Source organism: Chaetodon trifascialis, chromosome 18 (assembly GCF_039877785.1).
Source record: "Chaetodon trifascialis isolate fChaTrf1 chromosome 18, fChaTrf1.hap1, whole genome shotgun sequence".
Classification (NCBI taxonomy): Eukaryota; Metazoa; Chordata; class Actinopteri; order Chaetodontiformes; family Chaetodontidae; genus Chaetodon; species Chaetodon trifascialis.
This window is the reverse complement of record NC_092073.1, coordinates 17,175,242-17,200,384: the sequence shown is the minus strand read 5'-3', so window position 1 is coordinate 17,200,384 and position 25,143 is coordinate 17,175,242. Positions and strand designations below refer to the sequence as shown.

General features: G+C 43.0%; 1 protein-coding gene across 2 annotated transcripts in view; it reads left to right on the top strand.

Moving 5' to 3' along the window:
- esyt2b (extended synaptotagmin-like protein 2b) overlaps window positions 1–25,143 on the top strand; it is a 30,420-nt gene that overhangs the window by 1,465 nt on the left and 3,812 nt on the right. Inside the window, exons 2-17 of one of the 2 annotated variants that reach the window (XM_070986472.1) lie at window positions 4,305–4,346; window positions 4,855–4,989; window positions 5,299–5,375; window positions 6,159–6,231; window positions 8,341–8,430; window positions 12,282–12,337; window positions 15,839–15,959; window positions 17,561–17,737; window positions 17,868–17,950; window positions 18,389–18,437; window positions 18,888–18,977; window positions 19,119–19,214; window positions 20,600–20,662; window positions 23,128–23,202; window positions 24,793–24,879; window positions 24,978–25,127. In XM_070986472.1, the coding sequence (XP_070842573.1) occupies window positions 4,305–4,346; window positions 4,855–4,989; window positions 5,299–5,375; window positions 6,159–6,231; window positions 8,341–8,430; window positions 12,282–12,337; window positions 15,839–15,959; window positions 17,561–17,737; window positions 17,868–17,950; window positions 18,389–18,437; window positions 18,888–18,977; window positions 19,119–19,214; window positions 20,600–20,662; window positions 23,128–23,202; window positions 24,793–24,879; window positions 24,978–25,127 (1,464 nt within the window). The remainder of the gene's footprint in view (window positions 1–4,304; window positions 4,347–4,854; window positions 4,990–5,298; window positions 5,376–6,158; window positions 6,232–8,340; window positions 8,431–12,281; window positions 12,338–15,838; window positions 15,960–17,560; window positions 17,738–17,867; window positions 17,951–18,388; window positions 18,438–18,887; window positions 18,978–19,118; window positions 19,215–20,599; window positions 20,663–23,127; window positions 23,203–24,792; window positions 24,880–24,977; window positions 25,128–25,143) is intronic. The other variant, XM_070986473.1, reaches the window with a different exon arrangement.

The window sequence follows — 25,143 nt, the reverse complement described above, 5'->3', positions numbered from 1 at the left end:
CTAATGAAGGTAATACAGTATTTATGTGGCAATAGCTTAAACTCCATGTTCTCTTCAGTGTTGACTCTAATGGAAGTCCAATGGACAGAGATCAACTGTGGAAGCCCTTCATATTTATTAGTGCCCTGTGTGTCTTCTGGACTGGAAAATAGAGTGAAATTTTGAAAGGCCTGTTCACAAAAACGTTTTTTAGGACACCAGATGGTCCCAGGAGTCCAGTTTGGAAATCACTCAGCAAACAGTTTTCGATTGCACTTAATCAAGTGCACAAAATTAAATTAAAGTGAGCCTCGAGTCTCGGCTCTTCAGCTTATCTAATTTAACTGTTAGCCGAACTTGACTATAAACCCAACGCTTTCTGTATCAGACTCACCCAGCTCAACTGGTCAGCGATGTGAAGTGCAGCCTCATTTTGAACAGTAAAAAGCTTATTCTGCTGACACATGGCTGAGGAGGCATTGAGGCTATTAAACGAGAATGTAGGAGCTAGATGAGGTAGAGCAGCAGCATCCCACTTAGCGGGAAATGGCATTATTGAATGGCCTCAGCACCCCCTGCCTTAAGTCTGCGGTTGATAGAAGAAGCTGCAAGTCAAGCGCTGCACGTACCTCCGGTCAAACCTTGTGAGGCCGTGCATGACCATCGCAAGAAATATCCCTACATGTCCCAGACGGACAAACTGAGCACATGTCACTGCATTGATACTGTAGCCTAACCCTAACCCAGCTCCTGAGTCTTGGCTAGGGCCAGTTCGGCTGAATCGAGTCTTAATAGACGTGTCACCGCTGCCACAAAGGCTTTTTTAACCAGAGGACCTCCATTCCCAAGCCTCCATTGCTGAAGTGTACTCCTCCTTGTTCCAGTTTATACCCTCAGATGTTTTCATCCAGGGTGAGTCACTGGCTGGCAGGGGTAGCAGCTACTTACACTGAAAGTATCTGTAAGGGTCTGAGTTTAATATCACATGGGAATGGAAATGAAAAAAAAAAAACATGCACTGTCTCACCAACTGCTATATTTATTCATTTATGACGTTTCAGTCTGCTTTGTTAGATATACGAGGAAGCATCACAACAGTTCCATATGGAGAGATGCTCATGAAATCAGCCAGTTAGAGGATCCCAGACATTAGTTTAATTGGTGAATGACAAAGTAAATAGCAGATGTGGCAGTATTCTTCTTTAATCGTACAATTTAACTATACATAAAATATTTCACTGTGTGTTTTTTTATGTCACTTGGGACAAAGGCAGTAGTGAAGAAGGAGGCCAGTATGTTGCTTGTTGTTCAGTTTTCTGATAGGTGTGTTGTTAAGAGGAGTCATTTGTGTGCGTTAGAGTAGAAACACGTAGCTGCACTTATGTCAGTGTGACTTATGGGATGTACTGTAAGTTTGAAAGGTAAGCACTGCAGTATGTGTGATGTCAGCTGAGTCAAATAGTTTGTCTGCTGCCTCTCTGAACGTGGTACTTTAGCACTTTTTGAAGACACAAAGCTGATGCCTCATTAACTATACTGTCTAATTATATTTTGAGTCTGTCCTGATGACTTTACTTACCCAGTTTAGGCAGTTTGAATAAAGGGAGAATAGTTTGAAAACCCAAACTGTTAATTAAACTCTCAAGACGTAAACCCCAACAACACAGCAACGAGCTAAATAATTAAGATGCTCTGCTCCCACTCTGCTGCACGGCTCGGTTCTCTCAGCCAGCACTTAAACGTGTCCTTTTGACTATGTCATCCATTACTCCACCGACATTTCCAGAATAAGATCACTGTGTCAGCGCTAATAATGAAACCGTGCCTGCGTCCCTTCCAGAAGATTATATTGTTTACACCTCGCAACATAAACTATAGGCCTGCATCTGTCATATTAAGAAGGACTTTCTGTTCCCTGTTCTCCTGCTCTTTTCTCTGCTTTATCCACACTTTGACATAAATGCTGAATAAGCACTTTTGCTGCCACCGTGAGGAATAGTGCTGTCCCTTGTTGCTGTCCCAACACATCTCATATCTCAGCAGCACCCCAGCCAGATCCGTCACTTTATCTTACTGTTTAGATTAGGGAATAAACGCCTTCAGTTCAGTGTGATGGAGAGGGAGGCTTGTATATCTGTTATTTATTAAGGTGGTGTGTGCATGGCTGCACACCTTTGTGCACGGTATTGACTTCATTCTCCACATTTCCTTTTCCTCGTGTTAAATCAATGTCTGATTTGCTTCGGCCGTTTGAGAAGATTAGTCAAACCGCAACTCAGTCTCTCAGCACAGTTGTATTATGGACATCCGTGGAGGCCTAGAGTCAGACTGATATTAAATAGTGGTAGAGGATTTATCTCGGAATCTAAAAGCACAGTCTTAAGGTGATCTTTATTTTCTAGTTTATCTGTGAATTCAACAGTCTTGAGCAAAAAACGCCTAACGAATGCTCTTTGGTCCCATTCAAAATGTGAAGGAAAAATAAGTTTAAGGTTTTCGCTGATGTCTGACAACAGCTTACACACCAAAGATGACGATAAAAGAATGGTCATGGATCAATGCATTCTTCACGTAGAAATGAAAATCCTTGAAAAAATTTTGCAAACTTTTCCTTCATCTTCTTTCTGTTATTTATCAAGCAGCCACTCCACATCAAAGAGCTCCTGCAGCAGTGGCTCTCATGCATCATCACCCAGTGGAAGCACACTCTTTGTAATGATGGTGTTGTCAGACTGTCATATTGCTGTCAGCAATGTAGACTCCAGGTTTGTTTTCACATTTCCAATGCCCAAGAGACGTGTCTCGTTCCAGCTTTTGCTTTTCTGTGTAGCAGAATTACAACCCAAAAGCTTTTCAGGAGCAGAATTTGACCTCCGAGTTGTTTGGGAAAGTCGCTAACTTTAAATTTCTACTGTACACAACAGCAGTTTGAAACAGTCTTTGGTCCAGACTGAAGTATCTAAACAACTATCCAATGAAAATTTGGAGCAGATATTTCTGTTGCCCAGAACATCATTCCTACTAACTTTGGCGATTCCCTGACTGCTCAACTAGCATCACCGTCAGGTTAACATTTGTGGTTTTGAGTGAAATGTCTCAACTATTGAAGAGATCCACAAAGGGATTATGTTTTGTGTTTAGTGCAGATTAGTAACGTGCTATGCTGCAACGTGAGCATGATAAAGCTTGTTAGCATTGTTCGGGTGGCACGGTGGAACAAGTGGTAACACTGTCGCCTCACAGCTAGAAGGTCCCGGTTCAAATCCTGCTGTGGGCGCTGGTGGCGTGTCCTCCACCATGCCTTCGGTGCCTGCTGCTTGAGGAAAAGGGGCCTTTCTGTGTGGAGTTTGCATGTTCTCCCCGTGCTCACCTGGGGTATCCTCCATAGAAATACCCCCACTAAAAACATGCACGAAGATTACCACCTGACCAATGGTGACAAAGAGGAACTGGGTCCCCGGGCGCCGCTGTCGGCTGGCAGCCCACCGCTCCTGGTCTGCCGCGGAGGAAGGACTTACCAGGATTGGTTAATGCGGAGAAAATAATTTCACGAAGCGTGGCGTGTGTGCAGTCTCCTCCCTGTAGCATGTGTGTGCAGTGATTAATAAAGCGAAATCTTAATCTTAATCTTAATCTTAACACAGTGACATTAGCATTAGCATTAGCAGCAGATAGCGCAAAGCCCATCTTGTGCCAAATTACAGCCTGATGGAGATGCTGGAGAGGCTGTGGACTGCCTTGTTGTGACGATGGTGTGATAAAGGTTGTGTGAAACATAAATAAAAAGAGAACGCAATCATTTGCAAATGAACTGTTTTTGTCGACAGCGGTTTCGCAAAGTGTTCTCGGCTCGAGCCCATCTGCTAATGTACTTTATGCAGTCAAGCGTTTCACAAAGTGGTGAACCTCGCTCCATCCCTGCTTGTGAATGACTGAGCCTTTCAAGGTCAAACATTAAGCTTGAGGTCGTTCTACGGTTTGCAACTGAGTGTATTACAAAAAAGGATTAGCAGATTATCACATTCTGTTTCATTTCTGTTTTACACATCATCCCAGCCATTTTTTGAAACTTTGAAATGGAGGCAGGCTGGTACGACGGCAGTGATTTCCTCCAAAGCGGTGGCTTTTTAAACTGAAAAACAAAGAATTTCACTAATATGAGTCAAAGTCCAGTTGATTAAAATTGACGTTTAAATAAAAGCTTTAATCTTTAGTGATCACACACGAATTTCAAATGTATTTAAAGTCAGATTGCCTGTGGGACAAACCTCTCCACTGAACCCCTCACAGACTAGAGATTATGTGCTCTGTTTTCTCCATTGTAGGTTCACTTCCCAGACGTGGAGCGAGTGGAGTGGCTAAACAAGGTAAAGAATCGAGCGGCTGTCTGTTGAATTTGCTTGCCTGAGTGAAGCCCTCCTCCTTGCTTTTTATACACTGGAGTAAAAGGGATGTCTGTCGCTCCTCTTCCCACTGGGCCTGTGAACGTTGCCACACTGCAGCACGTCTGACTTAACATGCAGCCCTGTTTTCACGGCACAGTGAAATGCATTAACCCCTGTGAATCCCCATGGCAACAACCTGGATGGACATCTTAAAGCACTCAAGAGTAAACATTAAAACGATCTAGATACTGACATCAAAATTTCATTTGTTCGTCCCTGCTTGATGCTTGTGAGTGACTTAAATAGAGCAAAATTTTGAATATTTTAAAATAGCTGTGTCATTCGCAGTGTGAGAGATGTACCTGTGTGAGGTAGCAAGAAGAGCCTGTACATGCCTTTATAATAATATGATGGAAAAAGACAACATTTTTTCGACACACTGCTATGATTGATCTTTAAAATTCAGTCCTTTCTCCCTGCATCCCCTCAGACAGTGAAACAGATGTGGCCCTACATCTGCCAGTTTGTGGAGAAACTGTTCCGCGAGACCATCGAGCCGGCGGTGAAGGAATCCAACTCCCACCTCAGCACCTTCTGCTTCAGCAAGATCGACATAGGAGACAAAGTGAGCGCCTCCTAGTGTCCCTGCACGGTTCTGAGAGCGATCGTGTGTTGTTTCAGCTGTCACTAAACAGACTACTGGCAGCAGGTGTCGTTAGGACAGCTGGTGAGGGTGCGCGGGAGCTCGAGCGGGAAAATGCATGCATGTCGCTGACATATGTCCTTGTTTCATAAATAGTTTCCATGTGGGGTCGGGAGAGGGGTCGACTGTGGGCTAGCCACGTGGGAGTTTGTGAGCGGTGGAGGTGTTGGTGTTGTGTTGATAGACTGGAGTGGTGCAGTGGCCATAATGATTCCCTTTGTTGCGTTGTAGCCCCTGAGGGTCAACGGGGTCAAGGTTTATACAGAAAACGTGGATAAGCGGCAGATTATCATGGACCTACAGATCAGGTGAGCCTACCACATCCCTTTTGAAACCACTTTTACCTCCGTAGCTTCTTTCTGATCGTGGCTTCCGCAGACCTTGAAGGAGTAGTCCACTGATTCTTCTTCATTGTCAAAACCCGACGTTACCCATAATGCAGCATGATTACCAACAGTCGAGTCGGGGATGTGGGCAGTTTTACGCACTTTGTCAGATTTTGCGCAGCTCCCTCTGGAGCCACTATGTGACTGTTCTCACATATGCAGCAGTACTCCCCAAAACAGATTTTGATGTGTAAAATATGGTGTTGCTCTTTAAAGGACTGTTGATCTGAAATGAAGTTTCAGTCCTTAATCATTCAGTGCTGGTTCATTTGGCGACACCCATAGTCAGTGGTGATAACAGGAAGTAACTTGCTACAGCTCTAATATGGTGTTAGTAGACTGAGCGATAAGCAGTGAGGTTGATAATGAAATAAAATTAAAAATAAAACGCTGACCATAGATCATTTATTGTAATTTAACCTTTAAAGTCTGGAAAATAAGATGATTTAAAAATGCTGAATATGATTCACTGAGCTCAGTAACGACAATCGCATCACATCTGGAGGGAAATCTTAGATGTTTCCAAGTATAAAATCAAATACAGGAAAGGAAATGAGTAAAACATGGAGGCACTATGATGTCTAAATCAATGTAATGCCTTATCCAACCAAATCAGAGCTTCCTTCTAGCCCTCCCTCTAAAATTGATGGAAAGTAAAGGAACCATGGCACAATATCTGACACAATCTGTGTTTCTGTCACTCAGCTTTGTCGGCAACACTGAGATCGATGTTGACATCAAACGCTACTACTGCAAAGCTGGCATTAAGAGCATCCAGGTAAGGAAACTCCTTTTCTTCACATCCTCACAGAGCGGTGGTCCTCTGGCATGAGTCTTGGCCTCTACAATGGCTTTCAGGAAGGATCCTGTAGCGTTGGATAGAAGGTGACACAGTGACTTCGGGTAAAGGTTTCCTGTCACCTTGAAGTTTCGAGGTTTTTCCAGAACTGGATGAATCACAGCTTTGATTTTTGTGCAGCATATAACAGACGCTGAAGGTATTTGCACAGGAACACTGTTTCTTACTATTTTTGTGCTGTGATGAGTGTTAAATGTTCGCACATGTAAGGCTTTAAATGTATAATTTCATCAAGCGCTGGTATCAAAGTACAAATTACTAATGTGCATTGTGTACTCATACTGATGAAGCTGTACTAATAACAAGAAATTCTCTACAGCAGTGCTTTCCAAACCCTTTAATAGTGCCCACTTGCAGCCCTTTGTCACAGATTGCATACAGCTAAATATTGTGAACAGCTCAACCAAAGACTCATTTTCTCAGACTGTTTACTTACGGTCTCGTAAAAATGCGGACAGAGTGTTGTACTGCAGACATGTTTTTTTTCTTACTTTCCCATTTATTGTCTTGTAACCCCTTAAGGGTTTGAAGTTGGGAACTGTTTCTCTGCAGAGCTATAAAGGTAATCAAGTACAACAGAGTGGCTGAAGAGAAAATAAAATAAAACTGAGTCATAATAGAAAATAGAGTGTAAAAACGGAATTATAGAAGGTTTTGGTGTGCACATGAACTTTGAATCACTGTAAAGAAAATCTAATTATCTCAGAATGAGCCCCTCCTCTATGAAATGTATGTAATTGACGTCATTTTTAACACAGAAACTGTGAAAAATGAATGAAAATACATCCCCATTTAATTTAAAATCATCCTCATTCAGAAAATTCACCTGCTCTCTGTTGTGCCTAAGTGTGTGTGTGTGTGTGTGTGTGTGTGTGTGTGTGTATTCTTGTATGTCCTTGACCCTTTTGTGTGTTGCTGCAGTGAAACAGTGCAAGCAGAAGAAAACAATCAGCGTGTCTCCTCGGAGACCGAGCGCCGTTAGGTCCGTCCCTGGGGGGAGATCTGTTGCTCGCCGCCCTCATTGTGTAACTCAGGCAGACCTACATATCTCTCCAGCTCATTATCAGCCGCTAATACATGAGTCCCCATCACTCCTTGAGCTGGTTTACACACAGCAGGTGCTTTTGACTCCATGACACTGCTGAGATTAGTGATGGCTTTGTGAGGAGTGGGGTTAAACGCCGGCTGATATTGGTCTTTTATTATTTATTTTATGTGTCGTGTGGTCCCACTACCGCGATGGAGGTCCACTTGTCACCACGGCTACTGCACATTAAAAGCCTGTTAAAGCTCCAAATAAATGATGTCATTTTCCTTTCATAAGCGAACCCATTATGTAAGATCTATGCATCATGGTTTTGATGTGTGTGCTGTTGCCTTTGAGACCTCATTTGCTGTTAAGATGAATAAATCAAAATCAGGTTTGAATTCTTGCTCATACCTCTGATTAATTCAAGGATATATACTTCAGTTTGGTTGGCCAGCTACTGTCTGTGTCATTTTTTAATCTCAGAGGTGACAAAAGATTGAGCTTTCCTTGACCAAGAAATAAAATGAAGCCTGTAAGTTAATGAGATGACATTTCCTTTGAAGAGCTGCACAGAAAAACTAAAAAAGAGCTTTATCAGTAACAGTCCCAAGAGTGTTATTGGTATTGGTTGGGCAAGATTTTCTTACCATCCATCCTGAAAATATAAATATAGTCTGAAAACAAATTTATTGGTGCTAGAATTGAAGCATCCTTTGTTCCCTGCTGTGGATTAGAGCAGCTGTGTGGCATCCACATGACGCATGTAAAGCGCTTCCAGCACCATAATCCCTGTAATTGTCATAATATGTTACTGAGAAGGTGGAGGATGACACGGGGCAGGTGTGAAATGAGGCTGTGATTGAGTTTCCAACCTGTCATGTGCTCCAGCTGACAGCTCGACTGCTGAGGAATGTCGAGCGCCAGCGAGGCGTGACTTCCCTTTACCTCTGAACCTTTGTGTACGAGCGTGTCAGCGCGTTGCTCTTGTGTTTCCACAGATCCACGGCGTGTTGAGGGTGGTGATGGAGCCGTTGCTGGGTGATATGCCTCTTGTTGGAGCTCTGTCTGTGTTCTTCCTCAAGAAGCCAGTAAGTCCAGACGCTGGTAATATGACACTGGTTAATCCAATTAAACCTGTTTGATAGAGAAGCAGTGGAACTTACAATGATGCCGCACTTTAAATAAATGCAATATGATTAGAGTGGAGGCTATTAAGCTGGGATTTGCATGTGGAAATACAAAACCAGCTTGCTCCTATGTCTCTGCCAGCACCTGAGATGATGCAGCAATGCAACACTTTCAGTGTTAGTCTGTTATTTTACATGACATTTGATAAGAATAATGAAAATTTTACATGATCTTCTCTGTATCCATTAGTTTTGCCAAAGTTGGCCCCGTTTCTGTTAATATCAAATAATGTCCAGGATGTGTTATATACCTCAGTATTTCATACTCTCGCTAAGCTTTATGATATTGCACGACATAAAACAAATTGCTCCTTGGTTTTCGGCTTTGCTAATCTTTTTGCCTCTCTCAGGCAGAACATAAATTGGACGTTAAATGTTAATTTTCTAAGTCAAGTCACTGCTGAATCACAGTACAATCTGTTTCTTCATTCATCTTCATTTTACAGCCCAACCACTTCCAGTTTAATTTCAGTGTATTTGCCCTCTCTGGTATTGCTGTTGACACTGCCTTTTGCGCTCCATTGATTAAACCCTTAAAAACTCATCTCTGTCCATCAGAAATAAATATTTAGAAGTTTTTTCCTCACACTGGCTGAGCTGGAACTCTGCACCTTTGCCTTCATGTGCAGATCTAAGCAGTCCCTGTCTGCAGGTCCGCCCACCCTCCACCCTCCACCCTCCACCCTCCACCCTCGCCTGCAGCTGACAATCTGAAACTGTTCTGAGTAACGTTTGCAGTCATTTTCTTCATCAACACTCCCAAGCCATTTAAAATGTCCTGTCAGCATTTGACATGAATCATCATGTAACTTGGCAGGCTCGCGTTGGCTAACATTATCACACTGCAACAGTCAACAGATAAAACAACAAAAATAATCTTACCAACATGTTGGCCTGTGCTGCTGTGTCCTCAGGATAAATGGACGGAGCAGCGTCTGGCTTCAGTTTCAGTTTTGTGTCTGGAAACAGGCTACAGTTTTTCAGGTTCTCCTTCTGCAACTTTGCAACCAAAAACAGAACAAGTCTCTGCCATCACTTTGAAAATAGTAAAACTTAGCTTGCAAAATAGCAATACAAAGCTACACCTGGCTTCTCCTCTGATACTCCTCCTTTCACAGCAGCCTCGCCTGCAGGTTAACGGGTTGTTCCTGAGCTGTCTTATATATGAAACCCTGCTCAGCAATGGTATTATCTGCTTATGCTTATCTGATATGTCTTGTAGCATATAATATAAAAAAACTGCATATGGACATGCTAACATGGTTAAAAACTTGATTCTAGTTGGAGGTGGTATTTAATCGACACCACCGCTTGCACTTCACTTTTCTTGTTACTTCCATTTTCCAGTCCGTCAATCTCCCTGTTCAACCCCTGTGCAGAGCCACTGCTGCATAGCTTAAAAATGTTTGACCGATTTATACTAAATGGGAGGACCCAGTGGAGCTATAGCAGAGCTTTAAATAGCCGCAGATCAAGCCAGTCCTACTTTGGCAGATTTCTCTACCCAAGGCACTCAGCTAAAGCTCGGCGCGGAGATATTACTGTAGGAGGCTGAAGTGAGAAGGTAGCAGCCAGTAAATCACGGTGCAGTTCCACATGCGTACACACACACTTATGCATCTCATCTTCTGCCTGCCTCTAGTTGAGGAGCATTGCATTGGTACAGAGAAGGCAAGAGAAAAAAAACACAAAAGCAATTTCCTAAAAAAGCAACAACAAAAAAAAAAAATTCTTGACATTTTGTTTCCTGGAAACCAAATAACTCATCGTCTTTCTGTCAGCGTGCCATACAAGGCCTGATCCACAGTACCAAATGATTTAGAAACGTTTCCAGACCATAAGAGGTCTTGACCGCGGCGGGTCTGTGTGATCGCACTAATGTGACTCAGCGCAGTGTAAATAAAGAGATGCAACGCGTTCTGCAGAGAGAACTGAAAAGGACTTCTGCTGAAAGACATCCACTCCATGTTGTGAGCACTTGTTCTTCATGTAACCCACTTATCAATAGATTGACTGTAACACAGTGGCAAAACGTCAAAATGAAGTCATTGAGGTGACCAAACTATTATTGTAACGACTGGTGAGAAAATCATTTTTCACAAAAATCTTTAGGAGCTGCGCTAAAGGAGTCCATAAGAGAGTCTTGCTGAGAGTTAGATCATAAATCTGGTGCCACTGTCGCATCTGTACGCCAAATGTGAAGCTCCAGCCAGGAGATAGTTGAGCATAAAGACTGGAATCAGGGGGAAGCAGCTGTCCTGGCTCTATCCAAAGGTCATCACATTCAGTGAACTTAAGTCATGGAGTCTTGGAGACTCCGGTGTTAATTAATGAAGGGGGCGCTGGTGGGATCTTGCTACCAGTTTAGCGTTTTCACTGTGTTTCCAGTTGTTATGCTAACATAAGACAGTAACTGCCTCCTGGCTGGAGCTTCATCCTGAGCGCAGAGACATGAGTGCGATATTGATCTTCTCATGTAACTCTCAGCAAGAAAACGAGCAAGGTTAATTCATAAAGTGTCAAACTATTCCTTTAAAGTTGCCTACCATGTCTTACCAGTCCTTCAAATCTTCTTGAGAAACTGGAACCTGCAAATGTTGAATATTTTTCAGGATAAGTTCATTCTTATCAGAATCTTCTGCTATTTTTAGACTGACTAAGTGATTTAATGGCCAATTATTTCTGCCTTGATCGCAGACCAAGTGCTGTTTTTTCCAGTACCTCATTGCTACCCAACAACAACACGTCGAGTCTTCTGCACACTCTGCAGAGAAGTGATTTGCAGGCAGTTGTGTGTCCCTTCGCGCCACGCTCCCACAACACTCAGACCTCCCATCACATCATTCAGAGCCCTGCAGTGCTCCCTCTCTCCCCTGCGGCGCTCACTTCATCTGCTGCAGTGAAAGCGACTTGGCCAGAAAAGAAGGGTGGGAAGGAGTCATTAAGAAAACACAGCGACTTCAGCGTGGAGGCAGAAACAGATCAAAGCTCAGTGAGAGGCGGGATCTGCCTGATGCTGATGATCCACACTCTCTTCGCTTTGCTTTTCTTTTTACTGTCTTCCCTTTTGAAAATGTGAAAGCCTGCTGCCAGCTTTACCCAGAAAGTGAATGGAAATTGGTTTGCACTGTACTCCAGACGTACTCCGGAGTACTTTGGAAAAACTAGTACTTTTGACGATGGAGAGCTAAATTGTTCCTGACCTCATTATGCAATGAAAACTAATGAGACCACAGAGGGCTGCTGCTACGTCCATAAATATTTCAGTAAGCAGGTGTTTTTGTATTCATTTCCATATGAAGATCTGTGATTTCTGCCTAATTGTGCATACAGCATCCGCTTAAACACTTAAAAGGTAAAGCATAAAAAAACAAAAAAGGTAAAAACAATACGCTTAAGGGCCAGAAAGGCTGCTGTTTTTATATTTTATTAACATTCCATTGCCAAACATCTTTCCTAAATAATTTAAATATCCTGGGTGAAGCATTTCTTTGTTTTCAAAGTCCACCAAACCAGCAGCACCTTTTCACACAACTTTTGATTTATATTATTTTGCTGCAACTTGTGTCGGACTCTTTGTCCGTGCTGTTATTATTCAGCAGGGCTTGTTGGCCAGAAATAAGAGGCGATGAGGTGAATGGAGCACAATAAACAGAAAACAATAAACTGAAGTGTTTGAATCAATTTAATTTACACTTTCTTCTGCTGCAGCCCGTCCACCTGACCTCTTCTCCTTTCCCATTTTCTTTTAGCTTCTGGACATTAACTGGACTGGCCTCACCAATATACTTGACATTCCTGGACTCAAGTAAGTCAGCTCAAACGTGCTTTTTGTGCTCATCAAGAAATGTCTTTGTTGGTGCGTGTGAGGGAAATGAAATGAAACCTGGAGGATCAAGTTTCAAAAGAACAATAATTCATTAAGCACCTGAGACTTAATCTGCAAATAACGAGGAAATACTTTCGCTGTGCTCTCTGGGGGTATTTTCACCAGAGCCTGTCCTGTCCAATATCTGAGGAGATGGATTTCACCAAATGCACTGATATTATTTTCTGCTAAAGTTTTATTGGAGTGCTGGATGCCTGGGGTGTCCTTGTCCTTGTTGCTGTTGTGATTAAGAGCTTGACCTGACTTAGCTGATGGAGGTCATCGTTTTGCAGGCTGACAGTGAGCTCGTGCACGTTGGCAGTACGTTTACATGCACACATTACTGTTAATATCCAGATTAAGTAATAGTTTAATGATCTAACTGGGCTAAAACAGTTAAGGTCAGAAAATGTGCTGCTTGTAGCCAGTTTCTTCAATCTTTCTTAGGTTGTCTTGCTTATATTAAGTGTCTCTTCCCCTTGGGGTTGTGTGGGCTGAGCGGGGAGTAAATGAGCGTCAATTAAGAGTCGCTAACAGCCAAACACAATTACTCGCTGCTGTCTGAGTGGTTCATACATTATTTACACCACAAAGAAAGTGACACATGCATGAATGCTGCTGCATGTGATTTTCTGGGATTATGGCTGGTTGTCATATGCCCTGCTGATGTGGGCAGACATGTTGGCACAGGCAGCATTTAGTGGCTGGTCGCTGTCAGCTCTTCTGTTGAGTCCTCTGTGGGTTGAAATGGATCTATGTAGCTTGTGCAATGCAATCTGTGTGTGTGTGTGTGTGTGTGTGTGTGTGTGTGTGTGTGTGTGTGTGTGTGTGTGTGCGTGCATGTGTGCGTGTGTGTTGGTGGTGGAGGAAGGAGAGCACGTGCAGATGAGAGGGAATAGCTGGTGGAGTGGAGGCGCAGATGGTGAAATCGTAGCTGCAGCGACTGTTCTTTGAATGTGGCGGCAGACAGACAGCGTCAGCTGCCTACTTGAAGACTCGCCCAATGTGTCGCTGTTAAAGCCTTTTTTTATCATGTTCTGTGTACATGTTGTGATATGTCATGGTTGTTGGGTTGGTTTTAGAGTCAGAGTACGAGCACGCGAGCAGCTCTGTTAGGCTGCTCTCAGCAAAATGCTAACGCTAGCATGCTCACAATGACAACATGCTGATGTTCAGCAGGTGTAATGTTTACCATGTTCAGCATCTTAGGTTAGCATGTTTGCATGGTAACATATGGTTAGCGCTAAATATTAAATGGATACATGAAAACACCATGAATGCCTGTTTATAATTTCATGGCCATCCATCCTACAGTTGTAGAGATATTTCAGTCTGGACCAAACTGACAGACCTGTGTTACTTACCCTGCAGCCACGCCGCTGCTAGCATTGCTAATAGCATTACTGTCTGTCAAAAGATGATGGACATTTTTCTTTGACATGGCTCTTGAGAGTGAAACACACTCTCTAACACTATACTGCGAATTCTGTATATTAAGAAGTGTCCATGTCTGCAGTCAGCACTGTTCTGAAATGAATCTCCCTGTTATTACTGTGTGCATACACTGGCAGGTATGTGGGGGTGTTCCAGTGTTTATACCCGCGGGGGCAACAAAAATGCAGCAATAAGCGCTGATGCAGCAGGAATCCCTTTACGCTCTCAGATCTCAGCTGGAGAAACGCTCTGATCAGTCCCCCTCCAGAGAATCATAAAGTCTCTAATCGGCTCACAGAGAAGAGCTGCAGCCCGCCGTTTCAAAGAGGAGCTCAGGGTTGATCAAATGAATGTTTCTCCTGACTGCAGCCAAACACAGCTGAGTTGATTTCATTGTCATCGGATGGATGGTGTGCTGTTTTTGTGTTGTTTTAGAGAAGCAAAGGAATTTTCTGCTTTTAGAGGAATTTTAATTGCTTTACTTTGACAGTGCTGCTGAATTACCTTCATGACTAAGAAATTGCAAGGTTAGAATGAACTGCAGGCACTTATGAAACATTCACTCTAAGTGTCCTGGTGTTGGAACTCATTCATAACCTTGACTCTTGCACCTACACCTACAATAAATCCCAATAAACTCAGAACTACTCTTTACTTTGAAATGTCAAATAGCCGCTGGCTAATTGTAAATTGCTGGCATCTGAATGGTTTGACATTTAGAAATCTTTCCATAATTCAGTTCACATTTTGCTTATGGATTTTGGTCTCTTAGCTGCCAAGTGAGGTGCTTTCACTGATCCGTTGGCTTTTAGTTTCTGTTTGCTATTGTATGCTAGGCAGGGCTGCAGCTAACCGCTATTATGAGTTAAATAATCTGTCTATTATTGAATGAAGTATCGACTATTATGAGTCACCAAGTGACTCAGCGGCTCTTGTTTAGCTAAGCTAAGCTAAGCTTTTTATGGTGTATAACAAATTCAGTTCTTAAGACGTTGGAGTATCAAAATTGTTGCATGGTTTTCTAATTTTAGCTACTGTTTTTTTTTCTGTTTCTATGTCTTATTCTACTTTTAGATGGTCGAACAGGTGTCAAAAAGGCTGGATTTAATTTAACCTTCACCAAAAATGTAGTTACTGTGTTTTGACTTTGCAGTACAGGAGACCTCATCAGTGTAAGTGGACGTTGTTGGTTTGGGCAGCGACTCTGGAACATCCTGGGTCTAATTCAACAGGACATCTTGGATAGAAGTTCCTTTAATTTATAACACCAATTACACACAGGCTGTCATCTAGCTACTGTAAGTTGCTGCTCTGGCGCACTGGGGATAGCTACATCAGGTCCTGTATTAGTAAATGTCCCATTAATTTGGCTGCTTGTCAACAGACCATGTTGTTGTATCTCATGTGGCAGCGCTTAAGTGTTTCCTCCAGGCCATTGTGTACATTTAGTCGGTGTGTTTTCAGGGTCCCGGGATCACTCCGAGAGACATTTTCAGGCGCTTCCAGTTGGTAACCCAGACAGTTTATGAACGCCTTTCATTAGGACATCCGCATCATGATATATGGACAGCTGTGCTGTAATCACAATTATTTTTCTTCGAGGGACAGGCGGAGCCATAACACCAGATGATGAATTTTCATTCTAATTCCATTTTTTCCTTGCTGTGATTGCAATTTTACAGCTGTGCCACAGCTAAATGGATCCAGGGACTCCTGGCGGTAATGCCATTCTCTGCCCTCACTGTCATTGTTGTTGTCATGAAGTGTTGAATCATTTGCGGAGCAGAAAGACATTCAGAGGCTTCTTGGCTCGCAGCACCAACATGCTTGAACTGACTCCAATTTTCCTACTATCTTCTCACATGTAAAGCAGAAATGTACTGTACTAAGCTGAGATTAAAAGAGAATATTTATAACCCAAGGGCACCCTTACTTAAATAATTCACTGCTTCATTCTGTTTATCCTGCTTTCCTCCTTTCTCACCACCCTCCCTCCTGTCCTTGCAGTGGCTTCTCTGACAGTCTGATTCAAGACATCATCTACAGTTATCTGGTTTTACCAAATCGCATCACCATCCCACTGGTCGGGGATGTGGAACTGGCCAAGCTGCGCTTCCCCATGCCGAAGGTACAAATACAGTGTGAAAATGAAATGACACATGAGGTGGTTTAATCTGCGTCCTCTAACCGTTTGGGTGAGCTCATACGCTGACTGCTTCATGGGGAACTATCTCATGGGCTCTGTGTGCTGTGTGTTTCATTGTTCTTTCTGTAATAAAAGAAAGCAGATGTCAGGGTTTTGTCAGTAACTCACAGCTTTAAAACAGAAAAAAAAAAAAAAAGTAATGGCTTTGTCGCTAGTACCCATGGCAACAAGGTAAACACTTCACTATATTTCAATACAAGCTGCGTCCTTGAGGAGATACTGCTTTGTGACGTTTAAGATATTTTAGGCTTTAATTGTTGTATGCATTGTATGCACTCTTTTCCAGTAAATATGACTTTACATTCACTGATCAATTGATTACTACACTCACTATGTTTACATGCAGTCAAGTAACCCTTTCATAACCGGAATATCAGCAATAACCCGGTTGCGCACGGCCATGTAAACACCAATAACCCTTTTGAAAGGGTTTTTAAAAACCCGAATATGACCCCTGGGTTACTTCTTTTCTAACCCGACTTTTTGGTCATGTATACGCCGGAATATCCCCATCAAACAGAACATTAATTTGTCTTCTGCGCATGTTCTGTTCGCAAGGAATCTTGGTCTTTTGAGTGCAGGTAGCATGGATATGGATGGCACAGCTCCAGCTCCATTTCCTATTTCTTCAAGTGAGACAGAATAGTGTGAAGTACTGGTGGTGGGTCAGTACCAGCACCAAAATGCAAACGAAGGCGACTGCTACCGACCCGGGCTGTTCATTATCCGCCGTGCTGCTGTTGTTGTTGTTTTTGGATGCAGGAAGAAGAAGCTGAAATGACGCGCATTGCGTCATGATGTTCTCCGTGCGTCGCTGTTTTGATTGGGATATCCCAATTGATAACCCTGTTTGCTCACGCATGTAAACAGGTTATTCCGAATGTTTCAGAAGCCGGAATATTGACCATAACCCAAATATTGACTGCATGTAAACGTAGTGACTGTTTCTCAACTCCGGTCCTCGGGCCCCCCTGCCCTGCATGTTTTAGATGTTTCCCTCCTCCAACACACCTGATTCAAACGATTGGCTCGTCATCAAGCTCTGCACTGGCTTGATAACGATTAGACTAAAAATTTAACGGAAAGTTAATCAAACCTAATTTGATAATCCATTAATTGTTAAAGTCATGTATCGTGCAACAATGTCAGATTTTCAAATGCAAGGTTTTGCTGCTTTTCTCTGCTTCATGTCACTTGATGATTAAAAAACACATTTAGTGTCTTCTGAGCCACATTTAACATGATGTACAACACTTGTTCCCATTCAAACAGTTTTCTTTAGTTTCTTGTCTCTAGTTCTTACAACCATTAACGTAATTAAATAATTTCAAATAACAATATGAAGAATATTATGTGACTACCGGACGCTGGTAACAAGCCACAGTTTTCTCTTGCATTGCCTCGTGATACTCGGTAGGTGAAGTCACATCTTATCAACTCTGACTCTCTCGTGGCCTCGAAGTGTCAGAGGCTGCTATTTCAGGGTCGCTCCCCTTAACGCTGTGCTCTGCGCGTCTCCACAGGGAGTCCTCAGGATTCACTTTCTGGAGGCTCAGGATCTGGAGGGGAAGGATAAATTTCTGGGAGGGCTGATAAAGGGCAAGTCCGACCCGTACGGCGTCGTGCAGATCGGCAACCAGCTGTTCCAGAGCAAGACGGTCAAGGAGAGCCTCCATCCCAAGTGGAACGAAGTTTACGAGGTGGGGCGTTTGAGTAATAGTGTCATTTGTTGACAGATGAAACGAGTGTATTCTCCCAGCCTGCATTAGAGAATCTGTCTATTGATTACACATGCCTGCACCCGCCTCAGCCTGTGCTTCTGCTCATCAGGCGCTGGTGTACGAGCACTCAGGTCAGCACCTTGAGATTGAGCTGTTTGACGAGGATCCGGACAAAGATGATTTCCTGGGAAGGTGAGCTGCTTTCATTTCCTGCCCTGCTCTGATCCTAAAACACAGTCTCCACAAGAAACAAGTCCACAGAAACATGACTGACACATCAGAACAAGTGTTGTTGTAATCAACTGGCTTTATATAGACAAGCTGAGGGTCTGGTGTAGCGTTGCATATTGGTCCTAAACCCAGTGTGGACGCCTGAGGGGATGGTGTGGTGAAAGTAGACATCCACCAGTAGACATCAGTTATAGTAAAGAAGAAGTGGTGTTATCCCACAGTTCCAAGCTCAAGGGCAAAGTCATCGATTTTGCCCCAAGGCTGTAACACTACACCCAGCGCTTACGCCACGAAGGAGCCAATCAATAGCTGGACCCCCTCTGCTCAGATTAATTGGTGTGATTTCTCTGCTTTCTGTGTGCCATCTTGATTTGAGGAATTATTTGTCATTATTCACAGCCTGATGATCGATATGACTGAGCTGCACAAAGAGCAGAAGGTTGATGAGGTAAGACCATGTCAATGGTCAAGTTACGGTACTCTTGTAATTAGAATACACTGAGAGTTTAAACATTATGCATCTTCTAGGAATTGTTTGACATTTTAGGAAAGATCTTTACTTGCTTTCCTGCTGAGAGTTAAATGAGGGGATTGACACCACTCTCGTGTCTGTACGGTAAATACGAGGCTACCAAAAGCAGCTGGTTAGCTTAGCTTAGCCTAAAAACTGGAAATGCAGCGCAACCTCACAGTTACGACAAGACTTATCGTACAGGTATGAGGGTGGTTTGCGTCTTCTCATCTAACTCTCCAAATTGTCAGACTGTTCCTTTAAAAAAAACACTTATGTGCTGTTTTGGCACATATTTTTAGCCACTCGTTACCTAAATCAATACTTGGGTCCCTTCAGTGACTTAACTCAGTAATTTAACTTTGACGTTTTGTCACGCTGTTGCAGTGGTTTAACCTGGAGGAAGCTTCTACGGGGAAACTCCACCTAAAACTGGAGTGGCTGTCTCTGCTGTCCACACCTGACAAGTTGGACCAGGTACAACACTGAAGAGAAAAAACTTTCTTGCTTTAACAGAGCAAATCCTGTGTCACTGTGTCTATATTTGCTACTGATACTGGAGGGTTGATAGCCAGCAGCCATCTTTCTCTGAGGTGACTGCATTTTCTGCCCAATTAGGTGCTGCGAAGCGTGCGTGCAGACAGAAGCCTGGCCAATGACGGATTATCGTCAGCGCTGCTCGTGGTCTATCTGGACTCAGCAAAGAACCTGCCAGTAAGATCCTGTGATGTGACTTTATTTTGATGCTGGCAGTGCTGTTGTTCTGATGTCAGAGCTTGTGCTAAAATATTTGAAGAGGCTTCTGCGGGCTTCTTGTTCTCCACCCAAAACACACACACCACATTTAGCAACACTCTGAACCAGTTTAGTAAGAAATACCAGTGTGGCCCACTTGTTTAGACAAGGATTATTGGTCACTGTGCAGCAATGCTCCGCTTTCCTGTTACCGTAATGTTTCAGGCTTTGTGGTGCTTGACTGACCTCCAGGTGAACCTAACAACCAAGCGAGCAGGTTTATTATTTTGCTCATTATCTTAGCTGCTCCAAACCTGCCCATAAAACCAACAACTGGCTATTATGAATGTGGCCTACAGCTCCAAACGGGTCAATATGTTTTGTGATCAGGTCATTACAGCTCAGGGATTCTGTCTTCTATCAAGATTTTTAGAGCTGTTGTCAAATGGGAACCTTGAACTTGCAAAACCTCAAATTTTCAGGAGCGTTGTACATTTTTTTTTATCTAATAAGCTCTGATTACACCAAATGAGGTAAAACTTACCTGTGACCTTTAAATAACTTGGAGTCAAAACAGCTAAAAGGCTTTTCGCAGTCAGTTACAGAATAGCACCTTTTAGCCATCTCAGATCTCATGACTCAACTTTTCTCTCTTCCCTCTTCACCCAAGAGCGTCTTCACAGGCAGCTTAGGCTGCGGAAACTTAAGCGAGAGGAGAGCGTCCGGTCTAGTCTTTTGTGAGAGCAATACCTCAGAGTATAGGACAATATGCGTGAGTCCCGCAGTGATGTTGCATCCTGCTAGTGTTAGCATTAGCCGTGTGCGATGGTGTGGGGTGGACAGTAACAGGACCTGTGTCTCAAAGCATGCGTCAGCTGCACGGTTTTAATGTAACGTGAGGATAATTACCCCGAGTGCCCAGTAACCATTAACATGAGGTAGACACTTCAAAACACAGGAAACAGATGCATATTGTGCTAAATCAGGTGCAAGCGTGAAATATCAAACGTCTACAGAACAAAGAGCTGGAAACCGCATTAGTGAGCCAATTAATGCGCAGTCGTACAGATACAGAAGGCCTGTAGCTTGTTAAAAAGTCACACATTGTTAGCACCTCCAAATATTCCCAGAGGGAAATAGCCTCATTATTCTGACCTACGTTTTCATTGTTAGCTTGCTGCAGTGTCGACACTATCAGCCCTCATGCTGCTTTTTACTATGTATTACCCATACTATCCATGTTTCAGTACGTATATCAACATAGTCTTGTGGGCTTTTCTCATGCCTCTTAACCATTGCCAGTCACTCCCGCCCTATTAACTGTGGGTGTGATTTTCTCCCCCAAATCTCCTTGTGGCTTAAAGAGCAACCTGTCAGATTTCACCTATGATGGGTTGAAGCAAGTCTCAGTCTTTAAGGCCCTGAAGGTAATGTGGGAAAAATGGATTGCATGTACTGATCACACCCTGTGTCTCATCTGTTGCTCTTCGCCTGCGTCCTCAAGTGCACCGTCCAGCGTCATGTGACTGTGATGAATCAACCAACCAGAGTGAATTTCCTTGATGTGCATGAAGATGAATGATTGCATTGTCCGCTTTATGACGTGTTGTGCTTTGCACGCCTCTCTTCTTCTTTGTGGTGACACATGGTTTTCCACGTTTCCGAACTCAAGTGATTTGGCATGCACACGTCTAGTATTGCACTCAGATATTTCTAAAGGAAAGAAAATGTGTCTTCAGTCTTTATGGTTGATTGAAAACAGTGGCCACTTTTCCTTGTGCTCATTTTTATGGCATTGCAAATGAATGGGGCCATGTCCACCTCAGACTGGAAGTTATGGTATGGAACAGGAGCTGATGATTGTCGGCCCAGCATTCCTGCATTTCTCATGATGTTGGACAAGCAAATGTCAGTAACAGTGAATACTAAATGTGGCATTGTATTGTAAAAACATGACACTACAGTTAAAGAGGAAGAACAACAGCAGGTGATACACTGTGTTACAACATACGTAGTTGTTCTATCCAAACGTATCCAAAGGTTACACAAACTCTCAGTCAGGTCAACTGCTGCATTCTTCCAATTGACAGAAGTCGTTTCTTACCTTCAATAGTTCCAGGAAGTTTCAATCCTCCCATGCAGCGGCACTCCCTCATTGCAACATGAGTCCATGGTGAAACTCACTGCAGCATTATGGGCCACTTTCCTATGGCATCACAGGGTAACTGGAGTAAAAATACTTCCAGTTTGCACCCAGTAGTTCACTTTTTAAGATTAAGATTTTTACTTTATTAATCACGGCACATATGTTACAGGAGGGAGACTGCACACACGCCATGCTTAGTGAAATTATTTCTCCGCTTTTTGCCCATCCTGGTAAGTCCTTTCTCCGCGGCAAACCAGGAGCGGTGGGCTGCCAGCCGACAGCGGCACCCGGGGACCCAGTTCCTTTCGTCACCATTGGTTCTTGCAGTGTTTTTTGTGTTTTTTTTTTTTTTACGGAGGATACCCCAGGTGAACACGGGGATAACATGCAAACTCCAGGAATCAAACCCAGGACCTTCTAGCTGTGAGGTGACAGTGTTACCACCGTGCCACCGTATGCCGCCATTTATTCTAGGGACTGCAGTGCTGCTGCTGCCTGGTTGGGCTGGCTGCTAGCAGGGTGACAGACTGAGCTTCTGCATCATCAAATGATATAAAGCAGCTGAGCTGCTGCGCATCGCTCTTTCATTTCTTCATTGCGTCTATACTGAAGTTGTTTTGATATCTAAAATGCTTCTTTTACTTCCTCTTCTTGTTGGTCTTTCCACATCAGTCGACATCAGAGTAGAAGTTTTTGAGAACACTTGACACGTTTTCTGGATGTAGACTTTTTTTCCTTACTTTATGCACACAATGAGGAGCACACCACATTTTCAGCGAGCTCTCCTTAATCAACCTGATGAAGGCAGGATATTTAAAAATGTGATTCACTTGTTAAAGATGTGTCACCACGATGACAAATGCGTGGAAATAAGATTGAAAATCAGGGTTTTGTTAATTGTGGGTTAACTGTTTACTGAATATATTTCAGTCTGAAAGCACAAAATGCCAAGACACCCACCTACCCACACCTAGTGATGACCCCAGTTGCAGATGTGAAGTCAAGCCAATTTTACTTATGTAACTGAATTATGTAGCAGAATCACAGATTTGTCTCAGAGGGCAAAATACCCTTGATTCAGATCAGGAAAAACTCCACAAAGAAAACTTTAACAGGGTAAAGAAGGGAAAATAATGCAATAGGTGTTGTTTATCCACAGATGTATAAAATGACAATATAGAGAAACAGAATCACATTTTAGGCAAAGTAAGTGCGAACATATAGCCTCAATAATATGAAAGGTTTTTTGTCCTCAGTTCCGTCTGAATTCAAGTCGGAGCATATTAAGAAGGGTGGGGTTGTGATAATGAGCCTGCATGAACAATATGGAGCTTAACTCTAATGCTGGTGAGAAACTTTAACTCCCTCCTCGAGAGAAAGGATGGGTTAACATGAGTTAAGACTTTCCCCGTGGCTCGTAGATATGCACAGTATTATTATTCTGTAAGGAGTCCTGGATAATACTTAGCTGTCAGAACCCAGCATGCTAAAATTAGAAAGCAGAGGAGACAAAGCTTGGCAGTCTCCTCGGTAGCCGCTGTGCCTGCAGCCCTGCTTGTCAAACCGTATGGTAATGTGCCTTCCCCTTTGAACCGCAGACTCTTCCACCATTGTGTGCTTGATGCAGAGTCTCAAGAAGCTGATGTTTTAGTTTGGGTGTAATTATGTCGTCCGTTACTGACTTTGTGCATTGTGTGTCACAGCGAGGAGAATCGGCTAACTCCCCTCTCTCTGACTCTCTAATAGTCTGCAAAGAAGAGCAGCAGTGAACCCAGTCCTTATGTGCAGTTGACTGTTGGGCACAAAACACTTGAGAGTAAGGTGAGTCATGTAAGCATCGGTGAGTGTTATTATATTGTCAGATTTCATTCTGTCTGAGACGAAAAAAAAATACCCTCTGCAGGTGATTGTGGAATTAAAGGAGAGAGTGTAGTATTACAAGTGCTAACAGCCTCCAACATACCATTATGTGTCGGCAAAAGAGCCATTACACTGACATTTAGTGTGCTCACCAGCTATTTCTCATAGAATTCAAAAGGGAAATTAGTCAGGAGGAGGACCAAGTTATTATTGATGCTGAAGGTTTACGACAAGCATCTAATGGCTTTAGAGAGGTTTGTTGTATTAGACTCCTTTTGTAGCAGAGTTATAGGCTAAATAGTTAGAAAGACTACTACAATACCCACGAGACTCTGTGCTATCACTGCAAAGAAGAAGCCAGTCAATCAGAGTCGTAGCAAACTCTAAATGTTTTGTCGTTACAGGAACGAAACAGAGCAGCTGCTGAATTGAACTAAAACTGAGCCAGAATCTCAGAATGCTGCAGACTGCATCATGAATTTCCTCCATACTGTAATCTTTAGCCTCTGTCCACTGTTAGCTGCCCACGTAACAGCATTTTAAGCTCTCTGATTAGATGTTTCTGGCTGAACTGCACCTTGGGTGTCCGAGCTAACTCTTATGTTTTCATGTACATCGGCTTTGCAGATATTTTTAGTTTTTAATCTTTTGTGCTAATGATTCAAGCGACAGAATTTCATACACATCTAAGCCGCTTCACAACTATATGCATGAGAGTGAGTGACGCCAGTGAAGGTGCAGCGTGTACATGCCGGCATGGTCCTTAGAAGAGGTCTAATCAGACAAAATAAGTAAAAAGACCTGTGCTGACTGGCTGAAGTTCAGGACCAAAGACATCTCTGCCAGGCCTGTACTGCTGCCATCTTCATATTCTTGCTTGTTTCTGTGGCTTTTTGCCTTCAGGCTGGTCTTTAGCAAGTGAGAAACAGACTATTTGGGGCTGAGGTGACTGAACGGGTCACTCGTGTTCAACTGCTTGACTATAGAAACTCCTTGTCTCTCCTTGCCTGCAGTATACTATGTTCAGGAGTGTTGTGTCGTCCTAAAACTGTGCAAAACTATATAAGTAAGAAACACCCTTAAAGCTTAAAACAATCACTTTTAAATTATAGTCATTGTTCCATTTAAAATCCTAATCCTAATTGCTTAAGTAAAGAGCCAGAAATATGAAAAGCCTGCCACTGTTCAAATTCTTTATTCATGGAAAGCAGTGGTGTGGGGAAACTTTGACACGTCAAAGAGGAGATAATGAAAATCAGCAGAGCTCATTAGAGGTTTTAAACAACATTATTGTGTTGAGTAGAAGTGTAGAAGTTAAAATAGTACATGTTTATGTATAGGTATAATATGGAACAACAACAAAGTATAATATGCAATATATATAAATATAGTATCATGCGCACAGTCTGAGTGTGTTATTGCTGATATTATGGTGGTGTATTCAAGCTCAACACTTTGTAATGTCCTCTCCTGATGAACTAGGGTTTTCATCAGTTGCTCTAATGACATTTAATTAACACCTAACAAATGAGTACCTGTCTGCCCGTAAAGATCCGGTTCAAGACCAAGGAGCCTCTGTGGGAAGATTGTTTCTCATTCCTCGTTCACAACCCCAGGAGGCAGGATCTCGAGGTGGAGGTAATGCTGCACCAGCCTTCACTGACAACATGCCTGTTTTATAAGATCGCCCACCGACTTGTGGAAGTCGCTGACTCTTCATCTGTCTTAATGCACAGGTAAAAGATGATAAGCACAAATGCACCCTGGGTAATTTGATGGTGCCTTTGAGCAGCCTGTTAGCGGAGGAAGACATGACGCTGACTCAGTGCTTTCCTCTGAGGAACTCCGGACCCAGCTCCGCCATCAAACTTAAGATGGCCCTGAGGGTAAAAAAATGGACCT